The 15778-nt window shown below is 44.2% G+C and overlaps 1 protein-coding gene across 2 annotated transcripts in view; it reads right to left on the bottom strand.

Annotated features, from left to right (window-relative positions):
- The window catches only part of LOC146810849 (kazal-type serine protease inhibitor domain-containing protein 1-like), a 129197-nt gene extending 124631 nt beyond the window's left edge, over positions 1-4566 (bottom strand). For both annotated transcript variants that reach the window (XM_085614456.1, XM_085614457.1), the window contains exon 1: positions 3934-4566. In XM_085614456.1, the coding sequence (XP_085470582.1) occupies positions 3934-4393 (460 nt within the window). In that variant the 5' untranslated portion in view covers positions 4394-4566. The remainder of the gene's footprint in view (positions 1-3933) is intronic.
- Between the last annotated feature and the right edge of the window lie 11212 nt (positions 4567-15778).

Raw genomic sequence — 15778 nt, 5'->3', positions numbered from 1 at the left:
CCCAGGGGCATAAAACAGACGGGAATGGACCCTACAGCTTCTGGCCAGGTTGTTGAAGAACCAGTTTGGATGGGGCGGGGCCTTACACTACACGACATTCCACGGTGCCTCTACAGGGCATGACTCCTCCAGCCCGGCGCGAGGAATGCAGCAGGAGCCGGTTCTGGCTTTGGGGAGGGGGCGGGGCCCAGCTCTTCTTCACAGGAGGAAGTGTGAGTGGGGTAAGCAGACACCAGGAAGGCAGACAAACCGAAAGCATTTCACCTTTCTCATCCTGCGTGCCTCATCCAAGCCCTGGAGGCAGCTTCATTCATGTCCTCTTGGTGACATGAATGATGTGCTGCCTTCTATTGCGCTGGGGTTTTTATAAAGTGTGTATCCTGTACGTTGTAAGGCCTAAGGTAGGTCACCCCACCCAGGGGTTTCAGTATGCAGCACCGATGGGGAGGCTGAACCCAGCCAGCCTCCTCGGCCAGTACTAGGAATGGCTGTGAAGAGATGTTCTTCATGTGTCTGCTGTCTGCGCGCCGCCCCTCCCGTCTCCATCATCAATTCCTGTCTGCATCATCTAGGGCTGTCGATACACACGTCTTCAAGGTATGAGAAATGTGTCCGGAATATGCTCACACGCATCCCTAGCACTTCTGTTTCCTAAACACTTTCCAGGGGGGCTGAAGAACTCCGATGACCGGCTTGGAGGGGCGCGCCTGGAACTACTTAGGGCAGAGGCCGGACCTGACACAGGGTGCCAGTCACATCCAACAGTCCGAACACGCCTCCCTCAGAAGAAGTTTATCAGGCTTGCAGCAACCACAGCAGCCCATGGGGCACACATTTCACACGCTTAAACACACACATCGACATTTTAATATGTTAATAATCACGAGCACTAGGCTTGTAAAATTCCACCAGATTACCCCGTCCATCAAAGCCAATTATATCATATGCGAATACGAGGAATGCCTGAGTTCTGAAGACATGCCAGGTGCTGCTCAGGGGTGGTGCACTCTGCTATATCTGGGCAGAGCTAGCAGAAAGACACTAGAAAGACGAGTGGGGCATGCCGGGCAAACGGACATAGTGAAGATCTGCGTGGTACACAGCTGCAAGGCCGGGTACACACTTTTGAGTTAGGGGGTGTTCGAATGGCAGAGCCTGACCCACACAGACCGTGGTGGTAGATGGCAGAGCCTGGCACACAATATAGAGTTGAATCCACCCAACTCAGTCGCAGACCTTTACGCACAAATGCGCCGTGGCATTTGGCTGTCCGCTGCTGACAGGCGAATTTATAGAGTAGATTATATGTCTGGGGGGTCGGACTGGGATAGAAAACAGTTCTGGGCACCAAAATGAACAAGCATTTGCAATGCAATAGGTCTTGCATTTACGCGACTTTAAGCCATTGGCATTGTAAATGACAATGCCTTTTATTTATGTTTTTAAAACCAAAACATTAATAAAAGGCATTGTCATTTACAATTCCAATATCTCAAACTCTCGTAAACGCGAGACCTATTGCATTGTAAATGCTTGTTAATGTGGTCTTTTCTTCCTAGCTTAACTGCGACAAAGGGCCTAAAATTAACCCAGAAATCAAATTGTACCTCGAGAGGGCCTGCAGCAGTCAGTTAGAGGCACCCCGGGACCCTCTACGGGAAGGCGTAGAGACACAGGCACCCCCACACACGCACTATCAGACTCGCCTGGAAGTTGCAAGGGAACACTGGGACGCTAAAGTCCCCTTCTGCCACTTGCCGGGCTCAGGTCACCCTGTGGGCAGTCCCTTCTCCAAGGCTTTTTAAGATTCAGATTTCCTAGGTGGCTGCTGTGCGCCTTCAAGCTTTGAAAAGTGTATGGGTAGCATTTCTGGAAATCAGATAAGAGGTACAACGCTTTCTTCTTTCACCTGGCACTCTTCTATCTTCTGTTGTACAGTGGTTCGTTTTAACCCCTTGCCGCGGCGCTGGGGGGTGCGGGGGGGGCAGCGCGGTGGCGCTGTGCTCATGACGGAGCCGCTCCGTCATGAGCCACAGTTGAGCTGTGCTCATGACGGAACGGTTCCGTCATGACTCCGCCCAGTTGCGTTGTCCCCCCGCACAGGCGGGGAAACAGCGCCGCGTGGGCGGAGCGTCCGCCAACGGTCGTATCATGACGGAACCGTTCCGTCATGAGCGCACGGCAACCGTGGCTCATGACGGAGCGGTTCCGTCATGAGCGGGGAAGGGGTTAAACACTGAAATGCCATTCTTGAAGGTACATACAATACTTCTAAACCTAGTGCATGCATTGACAGGGGCAATACTGTGGCCTCAGACCTCGGGGGAAGTGCTTTTTTTTTTCTCAAAGCCCTCGTTTAGTTCTATGTAAAACTTTGTTACATCACTAATTTACTAATTTGTACACTTTGCAACCACAAGCTATACTGCTACTTGTATTAGCACCTGAGCATAGCTCTGCTACCATGTTTCTGAAGTTGAACTCACAACATTTTTCAACTGTCCATCCCTTTCTTGAAGGATGGTACTACTGGATGGCACAAGTTTCTGCTGTATATTTAATATCACTGCCCGACCCATTCTTCCAGTCTGAGTACAAAACCGAATATTGATGTGGCATAGTGTGAAATCGTCTCACATTCTAGACAGGCTGCATGCACACTTTTTAACATCTGGAGTGTGATGCAACACAAACCAACATAACATATGTCCTGCAGAGCCTGGTAGTACACATGTCAATGTCACTTTCTGCTTTGCAGAGGATTTTCAGAACTGGCATAATGCCGTAGATAAGAGTGTGACTAAGCTACATAATAAAACTAGCCACATTGGTTCCAGGTTCATTTTTTTTTAAAGTGCGCTCACACCTAGAATGTCAAAACATACTCATTTTACCGACGTTGGACCCCTTTCTCAAAATCAGAGACACAGAGATGCATTATTGTTCACTCTTCCTGCAGTTCGACCTGTTTAATAGCACTCCTGGTTGTAACATCAAAAGGCAGCTGAGGAAGAGGAAGTGATTTGCCCAAGATCACACATTTCTGTTCAGATGGGGAAGGCAGAATTAGATCCCAGTTGCGTGGTTCTAGAGTCAGCAACTTGGACAGGAAATCACATGTTGTCCTTGTTTTATGTCTCTATTCCCTTAATGTTCACATGATCAATAGCCTGCCCCACTTAGAACGTGGTATTTCATTATTGTATTTATATACTACCTTATAAGGCGTTGACACACTTTAAACATGCGTTGCTTCAGTCCATTGTTTGCGGGTTCCAGTAGTATTTTACGTACAGGGCATTGTGTAAGGCTGAATGAGAACAGTAGATGTTGTAACACCCAGGATAAAACTGAATACATTTAAGGTGCCAAAGGCGAGACTGATTGCATTGCAAATGCTTGTTTTGCTTGACCCCAAGTTTAAGGTCCCTGGAGACTGAGGTCTTACTTAGAGAAAATCGACATACATATGACGTCAGGAGGAATCCACTCTGACGGTATTAATACATCTATACCATTCATGTGCTGCTTACAAACATCGCGAATTGGGACTTTCTGCTGCAGGGAAGGGATATAACACCTCTGTCGCCGAGCATGCAGACTTACCATGAGGATCCCCATAGATATATATGCCTCTTTATTGTGTAGCATAAATAAAGAATCATAAAATATATGTTTTTTAAAACCACAAAACTAAATGCAGACACTTTAGGGCACAACAAGCCATTAAATACACACAACGCTCAGTGTTGTCTCGATGTACTTTTAAACATTTAATTACATTTTTATATTTACATTGATGCCACTATAATGGCAGTGCCAGTTTTCACAACAATTCAAACATTCTACTGCAAAGGTGATGCATCCAACATCTGTGATTAATTTTTTATTAGATGTTCTTTTTAGGTACCTGGCGGTGCTGAGTGTGCTCACCTGTTTCACAGGGCCCGTCATGCCTCACGGTAAGATTGTTTTTCTTCTTTGCATACATCTCATTGAATCTGCAGATGTTCCCATAAGTCTTGCCGTCGGAGCCGCAGACAGCCTCTTGAGATGTGCACGCGCACTGGGGCTCTGGGACTTCTGATTGGTTGTCGTCCGCGTGCAGCCGGCACTCCAGGTGCTCGCCACACTTGCCGTAGAAGGGGGTGGCGATGTCCAGGTCACAGATCTGCCCTTCTACATTGCCACACTCAGGGCAGCAGCCACACTCGTCTAACACCGCCCCAGCCAGGCACCCGGTGGGCCTGGGGCAGAGCTCCCGGGCGCATTCTCCACAGCTGTCCCCCGCTCGCAGTAGCCTTAGCCAGGCGATGTGGTGGAAGGCGGGGATGCTCTGAGAGCCTTGCAGGGAGATTACCATCATTAGAACGAGTGCCACCAGGGGCTTCATCTCGAGGAGGCAAGCAGCAGAAATGTAATGGCCGCGCAGTAAAGATAGCAGGACACGAGGGCATCACATGCCTATTTTCATTTCTGTGAAAATAAGTCACTTTATATTTGAGCTGTAAATCAGCGTGAGACCCCGGGCCTGGAGCTGAGATATCGAAGTCCCAAAAACCTCTGAGTTCTAGTCTCAAAGAAAAACAAGACATGGCTTTTGAGCAAAATATTCCCTGCTGACAGCTGAGCTGGCACTCCCGGAAACTCTATTTGCTCGGAGTGAGCCAACTTGGCAAGCAGTTCTATTAAACAGACTTTTTCAACTAGCAGTGCAAGGGCTGGGTGGGGTTTTATATACACGCAATGTAAAATGGGGTCTGATTTATTCAGGTTTACGAATGCCCCAAATACTCCGTCTTCTATCTTGCAGTCTATATAATACCGCCTTTAGGAGGTGCAGTTAAGTGGTGAGTATGGCCCACTGTGAATGGTAAAAGGGGCTGGACACATATTGCAAGCAAATGGATCCTTCCAACTTACCAGCAAGCGAAGGGAATGCAGATTCCTTCCCGTGATTTAGTTACAGTAGATGGTTCTCTATTCAATTAATTCATTAGTCAGTAAATGCTGCGCTATAAATGTTAATTGAAGGACACAACAGTTAATTATGCCTTTGTTTTGACTATCTCTCAGTGGCACTTTGGTTGCTGCTATTGTTATGTTCAGACCTCCATATAAGGGCCGGGAAGGGCTGCCTGGCTTTGTACATTTTAAAATGGCTGCCCCATCTGCCTTTTACCTGAAGGTGGCAGGTGGCGAGCTTCTGGGGCTGGCAGGGATGGACTGGCTATTCTGCCACTCTGACATTTCCCATTAGGCTACAAGTTATGAGGCTGCTTTCAGTGTGGGATGGGCTGCCATGACCCAACCATGCCCCTTGCTCTCATTCTTGTACCCGCTTCCCATAGTATGATGCTGGTATGAACATCTTTGCCAGTGCTGATGTTGTTTTCCAGTCCAGTCCTGGCTCCAGAGGAACACACCAGGGGATGTTGATGAATGGAAGGTAAGGTTAATCACCTGTGGTAATTATAGAGCACTGTCGTTCTAGAAACTCATTTTGGGCTGCAAGCAAGGCCACAGTCAATATGGGTGTTTCCCCAGACCTAATTGGCCTGTTCAAGGCAGCGTGGTCATTAGACCCCAATCTAAGATGGATTCAACTGAAAACAACCTTCAGCAGTCTTTATGACATCACTGATCCTATGAATAGACCTCTCTCCAGGGTGGAGTTGTTTGACAGTGTGTTGCATTCGCAGAGAACACGGGATAAAAAAAACAAGCAGCCAGATTGTGCCTACAGTGTCGGGCATGTCAAACCAACCTTCCAAGTGTCCCACTGGATTTCAATGGAATCCATAATGAAATTCAATATGCTCTATAGTATGCACAACGCTCATAAAAGGGAAAGGGCCTGGATACCTCCAAAAACGGACTCAATACTATGCAGCAGTCAAGAACCATCACATCTAAACAAACAAGGCTCCTTCAGAAGACTTAACCACGGCCGATATCCTTGGCACTCCAGAGCCTTAGTCTCTGCAACACTCTTAGCCCTCATCAAGACCTAAATATAACTACTTTCAATTTATGAAGATCCTGCAAACCAAAATTTCACAAGCAGAGTTCTACCAGAACCAACTGCAGCAAGTGAAGCCATCGAACAATGCCGTTACTAGGACTTTCCTTTATTTGGCTGAACTCTAACCACCTTAACCAAGTTTTCTTTTTATTTCCTTTGATTCTTCACTCCAGGGGATCTAAAGTGTCTAGATTAGGTTCTGGGACTTGTCATGAATAAAACAAACTGCTTCCTCTGATATAATGTGCTTTACCTACTTGGAAATGTGGCAGAACTGCCTGTTATTGAGGACCACTTCAAACCATACTTATGCAGGCCTTTCATGAGTCTTCCTTTAAGTTCCTCCAAGTTAATATGATGATGTCATCTAGGCAGCCAATCACTTTAAGGGGATTCCTGTCTCTGTCTCTCTCCGCTCCATGAGCCTCTGGAGGTTGGCACTGGCTTTATGATACCTCTGGAGCAGCATTCTGAATTTAAAAAAACCTGATGGGGGTAAATGAATGAAGTCTATTCACCTTCTGCTTCAACCATGAAGATCTGCGAGCACCCATTCCCAAGAAGTGGCACGGACAACCAGTGGTCTGTCAATAGGAGAGGTGTGGCGCAGTGGCCAGAGCTCACTTAATCTCCCTGACGGTTCCCAGCACCTTGATACTCTTAGGTGTGATTAGTTGCGCTTTCCAACTCTGGAATAAAATATTATTATCTACTTACTGCTTTCATTTACTGGCCTAGGAGAGTGTGGTTCTAATGTGTCTGATATTACATGTGCATACACAATTCATACCTTTAACAAGACAATTCTTTTGGTGAGGTGTAAGGACTACAGGATTCAGGATAGTGGGGATATCAGCCCCGCTGTCCTGCTCCACATTTGGCAGGAGGACAGATGAGAAAGTAGGGTCCCAGCTGCTTTTATCTCCTCCAGAGGTCTTCTCACATCTTCAATGCCTTGAACTTGTTCTTTTGGAGGCATCACCCTTCAGGTGAATTTGATATTCTACTCACTTGGTCTCCTAGAGAGCTTAGAGCACTCACAGATATTTCATGTGCATGATATTTTTGTTACACTAACCCTTTCAACAAAATATCAGGTTTATATCTATGGTTTTCGCAAAATCAGATTTCATAACTGTCATAATACGTGCCCAAGAGAAGCCCATATATAAAACCAGACATTGGCAGATCTACTCCACTCAATTGAAGCCACACTCCTGCTGAGCTCTTTGCTTTCTCTCACCTAGGAACTTAGTGATACCGTCCAGTTCAAACATGCCACAGAAAGTATTGTCTTCAAAAGTTTTAAATGACTACTCAAGGATGACGGAATCAGATAAACATATATTGTATTCAATAGTATATATACCAACTGCGAATACTCCAATCGGAAGATTCAAAGGGAACAACAAGGAGATGTTTTGATTTATGAAGCTCAGAAATAAGAAGGAATGGATTTGTAAAAGCTTAAAAGTTCCCATGCCTTTTTTAAAATCACTATAAAGAGACCAAGTGCTGAATTCAGTCCCATCTGTAGACCTCATGTATCCATTTGTTACCCATCCGTCAAGGCACACATAGACAAAAATTAAGCCACGTTAAGACGATTTCCTCTGTGTATAAATATATATTCAAAGTCCACAATATGCTCCACAATTTTATTTTAATTTTGTTCTTTATTGTTCCTTCTTATCATGCCACGTATATGTACAAAAATCATCCGACACGTGTTTCGTCCATCAGGACTTTTTCAAGGCTGTAGACAAATATATACAAATATACAATCACGTACTAACACGGTGATATGCGTGGGTACTACTTTGATCTTACTATTAAGATGGGCTATAAGGTTACACGGAAAATCTGCTTCAATTAGCCCAAAGGTTATATCCGAGAAGGTAGTTCTGTTTATTAAAAGAAAAATCTCACCTGGAGGGAAAAAAAATCTAAATTTCGAGTAGTTAATAACATGATGACTATGAGTTTTATATTTGTTAAATTCCCCAGAAAAAACTTTTTTCACTTGCTGGATGGGTAACTAGTGTGTAGACTTTAGAAGGGCATCCTGGTGGTTTCCCCACGGGTCTGTTGTTTCTTCCAAAAGCAGAGGGAGATTCCTTGTCTGAGAGCACCTTACTTTCTTAAAAGAATCTTTGTTGCAAATATGAGGGTACTTTGATGTTATAATGGATGTGCATGTGAATTTCTGGCAAACTGCTGCTTAGTTTCGTGTGTGCAATGACTCATGTATCCATTTGTTTGCAATGCCTGGGCTCCTCTTGACTGGGGATACCTCTGGTGCTGAGAGGGACTGTGCTGAATAGCTATTTGGTCTTGTATCACAGGGCTAGACGTGCACCGTACAAGAGGAGCCCCCGACAACTGTGGAGAACCTCCCCTTGCTCCTCTCTTGCCCAACACTCAATGCCAGTGCTATCTTTATGCTGCACTCGGGGCGGATGTCCGTCCCACGTGCCCACATGAAGATAGTTCTCTTAAATCCCCTTTGTGAATTCCCAAAGTCGTAAACTTAGACGTTTGGTCTAAGTTTAGATCAAGCTTCTAAGTTCACCTTTGTGAATCTGGCCCGGAGCCACTATCAGGAATATGAAGGTTAATAGTATGGATAGAAGAAAGAATGCACACAAGATATTACAACTGTTGACTACATACGTTTATTGCCACTTGAATGTCATTTCCAGCATGCGTTTGGCCCAGGTGAATGGGCTTTGTCAGTGGTTACCTTCGGAAGTCATTGTTGTTACAACACAAACATGCTCAGTCAGTCTAGACATGTTTTCTTCAGAGCTAGTCATGAATGGGTTTCGGAAACTCAAAAGCAACATGGTCCATGACAATCCCTGCCACAAGGGCACTACCCCCACCCTGCCACTGGAAAACAGATCCATGCATATTCACCAGGTGAACACACTGTCTGTCTCACAAGTCAAAGGGACTGAATAATCGTAAGTATTCCCCACAGGTAGCTATATTAATCTCTAAAACATACGATAATGTACACCAGCTCAGTGTTGAGCTGAGTGCACAGGCTTCCAGTTCAACTCATATCATCATGAAGCCACCATTAGCATCACAAGGCTACCTATGCTAGAGCACTACAGTGCATAAGAAATAGATCACTTCTACACCACTAGGGAATCCCACTTTATTGAGACTCGTTGATTATCCTATATAAAATCCACTACACGTGTCTGATCCTTTCCAGTGGAGCTCCAAGCAAACCAAACTGACACCTACCACTAGAATACTGGTATGTGGATGAAACATCATGACCACTGACCAGTCTCCTCCAAAAAAATCCAGGCGTTGTCTGTGGGCTTCATAACAGTGCCTCTTTATTAAGGCCAATAACAGAGAGCGCAACGTTTATGGCTACAGATCAGCGACACGTCATATTTCACAAGGAAGAAAAGAAACGAAGCGCTATAATTACGAGGGCGCATTTGAAAGCCATCTTGTTCATAAAGCAGTGTTTCTGATGTTCCTCAGAGCATAAGGTCAGATCAGGGTCCATGTCCGGTTCATTGTTGCTCTGTGAAAACATTCCTCCTCAACAAAGATGGACATGTGGAGTTGTACCTGAAACAAAGGAAAAGGAGATTCTAGAGGGTCAAAGGATGCCTCCTTATGTAAACTAGAAAGAGCAGGGGTCTCTGTGATCTAACAATAGCATTAGTCTGTCAAGGAGGGGTGATTAGTGTACAAAGGGATAACTTGAGGCAGGCTGGTTTGCTCTTGCACTTTAAGGGACAGCAACCTTCCAAGCACTTTGTCCTTTTACCCTCACATGTGTAGAGAGCCTGGGGTCTGGACAGACTGACTGAGCCTTTTCCAACTTTTTTTTAGAAACTTTATTTATCAGTTTCATTGTAATACAGACATTGTATGCATACTCACTTTTACATACATAGAACCATTTCAACCCGTCTACAATTTGGGATACATAGCTGGCAAGACCACTACCTAATTATGAGCAATAACATTAGGTCAGGCAACCAGTACAAGCAATACATTCAGATGTCAAGACTTGACAATACAGCGTAGTATACTGCAGGTATGTCAAAACATATGAATCCCGAATAAGTACAGTCCAATTTAAGGTCATCTAGCCCACACCAGAGGGCACAACTCCATCGGGCTGTTGGGTGATTGGGGCAGCATTCAATTCTAGGAGGTCGTTTTTTAAAGGACCCCAGATCTCTTCTGGCCGAGAGGTCGGCGGCTGCATGCAAGCGAATAACTCACTATTCATATTACAGTATGTGAGACTGTGTAACCATGATTTCACCGTGGGAGAAGACCTCTGCCCCCAAACCAGGGTAATCTCTCTTTTTTCCAACAACAGCGCTATTGCCGTGAACCCACGCACCCCCTTGGTGAACCCAGCCAAATAACCCAGCAGCGCAACCTCGGGTAATGGCTCGACATCTAAGCCAATCATTTCTCAATTTCCTTACAGACCGCCCGCCAGTAGGACTCAATTTTGACACAGTTCCAGACTATATGTGAAAAATCAGCACGCGGAGCTCTACATTTAAGGCATGTGTGTGGTCTGTCTGGGTGAAGCCTATGCATTTTCTCTGCGGGTCTTTTCCAACTTTGGGAGCCTTCTGGAGCATGTGAGGGGCTTGGGGCATGAAACCTTGCCCAAACCTTGGGCTTCATTCTGCCTAGCAGGAGTAGGTGGAATCTGGGCCCTTTTAAGGGTTTTGTAGTTTCCTCGTATGTTGCCCTCCTGGCTCACTTGTTGTATTTATTCAGCAAGAGGCAGCATCCTTGCCTTGAGGGCAAGAAGATGCATGACAACTGCTCATGTCATCAATTCCCACTCTTGCCCTTTTGCCAACCTTTTACTGACTTGACACATTCTCTGCCTGGTGCAAGTTGCCATATGGATCACTGGGTCTTCTCTGATTTCTCCATCTCTTATTGTGTACATGCACACGGGACCCTTTTCCCCATATGGTTAAGCCGGTGCTGTGTAGACGATTATACGGTTTAGTCCTTATTACAAATTTAATTTGAGCGTCTAACCCCAAAACCCCTAATCCATCACATCACCAGGCATTGTATCCCATACCACGATAATGACCACGATAATGACACCTAGGTGCCATGAAAACACTTCTCACATATGCTCAAAACAAAAACAACACCCTTCTAACCACACATCATACATGGTGTAGCTTGCTAATCCTGCAGATACGCACTTCAGGGACCCACCTAGGGATCATAAGTGCTATACAATGCTACAATATAATACAAAAACAGATCTAGGCACTTGTCTCGAAGGCCCACACATAGACCATGCAGTTGGTACTTAGGCGTAGGATGAGCGATGGGGCACCCATAGCTGGAGCGCATATGTACATTTTACACGTTAAAAAAGTTCTAAGTTTCAATTACTAAAAATAAGGTCGTAATGGAAACACTAACACGAAACAGAAAGATAAATACAAACGGGACTTGCAAACAAAAGCAACCTTGGGATGTCCAAGTTAGATGTAATAGAAATAAAAATTCCCTGGCCGGCTATAAAAATGGTCTTTTAGCAAAACGACTTCCCTGTTTCATTTGGCAGAGAAGGATTGTTTATTTTAGGCCGCAAAACTGTACTTTGTGCCAATGAAAAACATTTTTAATGAAAAAGAATGCTTACTTCCAAATGCATGTATTGCTTTCATTGATCTTCGGGCAGATGACATTCCTGAAAGATTGATTTTTACTTGCTGCACGAGCACAGTCTGAGTGTGAGATGTAGATTGTTAAAAGGCACCAGAAAATATTTAAAAACAAATCCAGCTTTTTTTTTTTTGAGTATGCTGTTTCCGTTCATATTTAAATATTATAGACGAGCAGATTATTTTTAAGAATAACAATTTCATCAATTAACTTTTAAATGTTTAGCAAAACAATTGTGCAAATATACTCATGTAAGGTGTATAAACAATAATTACTTTTATATTAGGCAATGCTATTAATTTAAATATCAAAGTAGATAAATAATCACAATATTCCACGAGAGCATCGTGATATGTCATAACTCTACTAACCAATGACATAGTGCCAAAATAATGGTTTGCACATTTCAGTGATATTTACACAAGGCAAGTAACCCCAACACAAATAGTATAACAATGCCATGATGACTTATGATGTCATAATAGCTCTGAGTTTTACACTGAGCCATATTTGATGACTTATTGGTGCATCCCTAAGTATGACACAATCAGTCATAGTCATTTTTTCAAATGTGTTAAGGGCAGGGGTTGGTTCGCGCCATGTGTCTTGGTTAACAGCTGATTAGGCATAGGCTGCAATGGAGTGATAGAAAGAGGGGCCCTGTGACTCTCTTTCGCTTGTCTGTACTTCCTGGTAGCGACACTAGGCTTCCACTGACTGCTTTTCTGAGTTTGCAGTAACATGAGAGCAAGGTCGATAAACAGGGTAATAAGAAGGAGCAGCAAGGATGAAGAAGAACAAGTTAGTTTTAAAGAGATCTTACTCCTGCTCTTGGTGTGCCTTCTAGAGATCGCACTCCTGTTCCTAGTGTGTCTTCTATGCCTTCAAGAGATCTTGCTGCTGCTTGCAGGGCTTGTACTGTGCCTTCAAGAAATCATTGTCATGATTGTAATTGTATTTATATAGCACTTGCTACCCCTGATGAGGCGTCAAAGCACTATTCGGTTAGTAGCGCGCTACTCCGGGACCCAAAAAGGATTAGTGGTGGATTAGTACAGAGAAATAGGAGTTAATCTGAGCGGTAGACATACAAGTCTGTTACTTGGATTGAATTGGATAATGGAGGGATAGAAGAGGGAAGAGTCTAGATAGTGTTATTTGGGAGATCACAGTAGTAAGATGAGGTTTGGGATGAGTAAAAGGAGAGATGGAGGAGGGAAGAGTCTCTAGAAAGGGATTAGAGAGATCATTGTAGTAAAATGAGGGTTGAGATGAGTCAAAGGAGGGATAGAGAAGAGGAAGAATTTAGAAAGGGTTGTTTGGGAGATCATAGTAGTCAAATTACGTTTTGAGATGAGTCAAAGGAGGGATAGGGAAGGGAAGAATTTAGAAAGGGTTATCTGGGAGAACATAGCAGTTAAATGAGGTTTGGGGTGAGCCAAGTAGGGACAGAGAAGGGAAGAGTCTAGAAAGGGTTATTTTGGAGATCATAGCAGTAGACTGAGGTTTGGGATGAGTAAGAGAGTGGAGTAGAGGATATATTGAGAGAGGTATAGGGTGAGACCAAGTAGTGCAAGGAGTAAAGTAATACATATATAGATACATAACTACATAGAAAGGGTGTACATGTGTAAGGAAGGTAATGTATCAAGATTTAAAGTAGTACTGTATAAACTCAGACTTCCAAGTGTTGCTTTACTTGAAGCTAAATTATTTGTGTATTTTAATAACAATTTTTTATATTAGTTTGATCTTTTCCTCAATATTTCAATAGTGAAGCACTTGGAGATAAAATAGTTATGCTAATATTTACATATTGTGATAAATAAATAAAACAGAGACCCATGAGCATCTAATCAAAAACCTTAAATGCAAACTATGCAGTGACCTATACAAATGTTAAGCATAAAATAATATATATATATTTACATATATATACACACACACATACATGTATAAATATATATATACTGGTAGCATGGTGAACCATGGTTGTCTGGCCCGTGTAGGAGCAACGAAGATGAGGGTCAGAGACGCCATTTGAAGTTTGCATACCAGAAATGGAAGCAGTGGGAGAGGTGGAAAAGCATTTGCAAAAATCTCTGACCAACTCATCCATATTACATTGCCCTTGGAATGAGGGTGTTGGAATCTGGAGGCGAAGTTTGGGTATTTTGCATTTTCTGCAGTTGTGAATAGGTCTATGTGTGAGTGACCCCATTGTTGGAAGAATGGGATTAGGGCACGTGGGTTGATCTCCCATTCGTGAACTTGTTGTCTTCAGTTTAAAGAATCTGCAAACTGGTTGTCCAATCCCGGTATGTACTCTGCGAGGAGGTCAATTTTGTGCCCGAGAGCATACGTCCAAATGTTTTGGGCTAGCCAAGGTAGCTGAAGTGATTTAGTGCCCCCTGTTTTTGCAGCTAATACATGGTAGTCATGTCTGTTTTGATAAGAATTTCCTTGTCCATTAGGTAAGGCAGAAATGCTTTCAGCGCTGGATGAACAGCTAGCAGCTCTAGGTGATTGATGTGGAGAAGAGTTTGAGTGGGTGTCCAGTGTCCCTGCACAGTTAATTTTTGTGAGTGTGCTCCCCAGCCAGTAAGTGATGCATCCGTTGTGATGGTTCTCTGCGGAACTGGGTCTAGAAAAGGCCGTCCCTTTTGGAGATTGCGGCAATTCCATCACTACAGAGAGTTGTATGCTTGATGGCTGATCAACATTAGACCCTCTAGCTGGCCTTCTGCTTGAGACCATTGACTCGCTAAACATTGTTGCAATGGACGCATACTGAGTCTGGCGTGGGGTACTATTGCTATGCATGATGTCCTAGTCCCTAGGAGATGCATAACAGTTCTCCCTGGTAGATGTTGGTGAGGCTGAAACTGTGGAATAAGAGTTTGGAAGGATTGAATCCTTGCTGCATTTTGGCAAGCTGTCCCCTCGTGTGAGTAGAGGATAGCTCCTAGGGAAGGCTGTATTTGCAAGGGTTGCAGGTGAGACTTGGCTGCATTTACAGTGAAACCTAGTTTGTGAAGAAAGTTTATTGCTGTTTTAGTGTGCTGAAAGCAGCTCGGACAGTTTTTGATTTTTATGAGCCAGTTGTCTTGATACAGAAAACATGTATGTTTTCCCTTTGTACGTGAGTTGCTACTTCTGCTAAAGATTTTCTGAATACCCTAAAGCTGTAGTAACCCCGATAAGAAGCACTTTGAACTGAAAGTGTTGTCCTTGAAACGCAAACCTGAGGCATTTGCTATGTGCTCGGTGAATTGGCTGGTGGAAATAGGTGTCCTTTTAGGCCCAATGCTGCCATAAAGTCACCCTTTTGAGGTAGTGGGATGACATCTTGCAGAGTGACCATATGAAAGTGCTCTGATAGGGTGTACCTGTCTAGGGGTCTTAGGTCCTGGATTGGCCTTAGAGATTCGTCATTTTCGGGTATTAGGAAGTCTAGTGAATAGACCTCTATGCCTTGTTGTTGTGGAGGAACAAGTTCTATTGCTCCTTTTTATAGGAGTGCTTGGATTTCCTGTATGAGCAGGTGCTGATGGTCTCTGGACAGTTTGTGATTGTGAGGTGGAATATTTGGAGGTGTGAATGTGAGCTCTGGGCAATAACCATGTTAGATAATATCCAACACCCACTGGTCGGAGCTGAAGGTCCGCCATACGGGAAGAAACTGTAGAAGGCGTCCCCCGGCAGGTGCTATGTGATTGGGGAAAACGGTAGGCAGGTCATGGTTTTGTGGTGGTGGCAGAGGTCTAGGGGAAGCCTCCTCTTCCTCTACCTCTCAAATTGTTGCCTTATAGGGCTCCCAATAGTATCCCCTAGGCGAAGATGTTTGCAATTGGGAAGCTGGTATGATGTAGAGGTGTATGTGGTTGTGGGGTTTGCTGCTCTACGGTATGATGAGCGACGAAAAGTCCCTCTTTGTGTTGAGATCTGTAATGCTCCCATGGCCTTGGCTGTTTCATTGTCTTTCTTTGTTTATTTAAAGTAGGGAGTCTACTTGTGGGCCAAAAAGGTGCTCGCCATCAAATGGGAGTG

Source organism: Triturus cristatus, chromosome 7 (assembly GCF_964204655.1).
Source record: "Triturus cristatus chromosome 7, aTriCri1.1, whole genome shotgun sequence".
Taxonomy (NCBI): Eukaryota; Metazoa; Chordata; class Amphibia; order Caudata; family Salamandridae; genus Triturus; species Triturus cristatus.
Note: the sequence above shows the minus strand (reverse complement) of the source record. Positions and strands in the feature narration are given on the sequence as shown.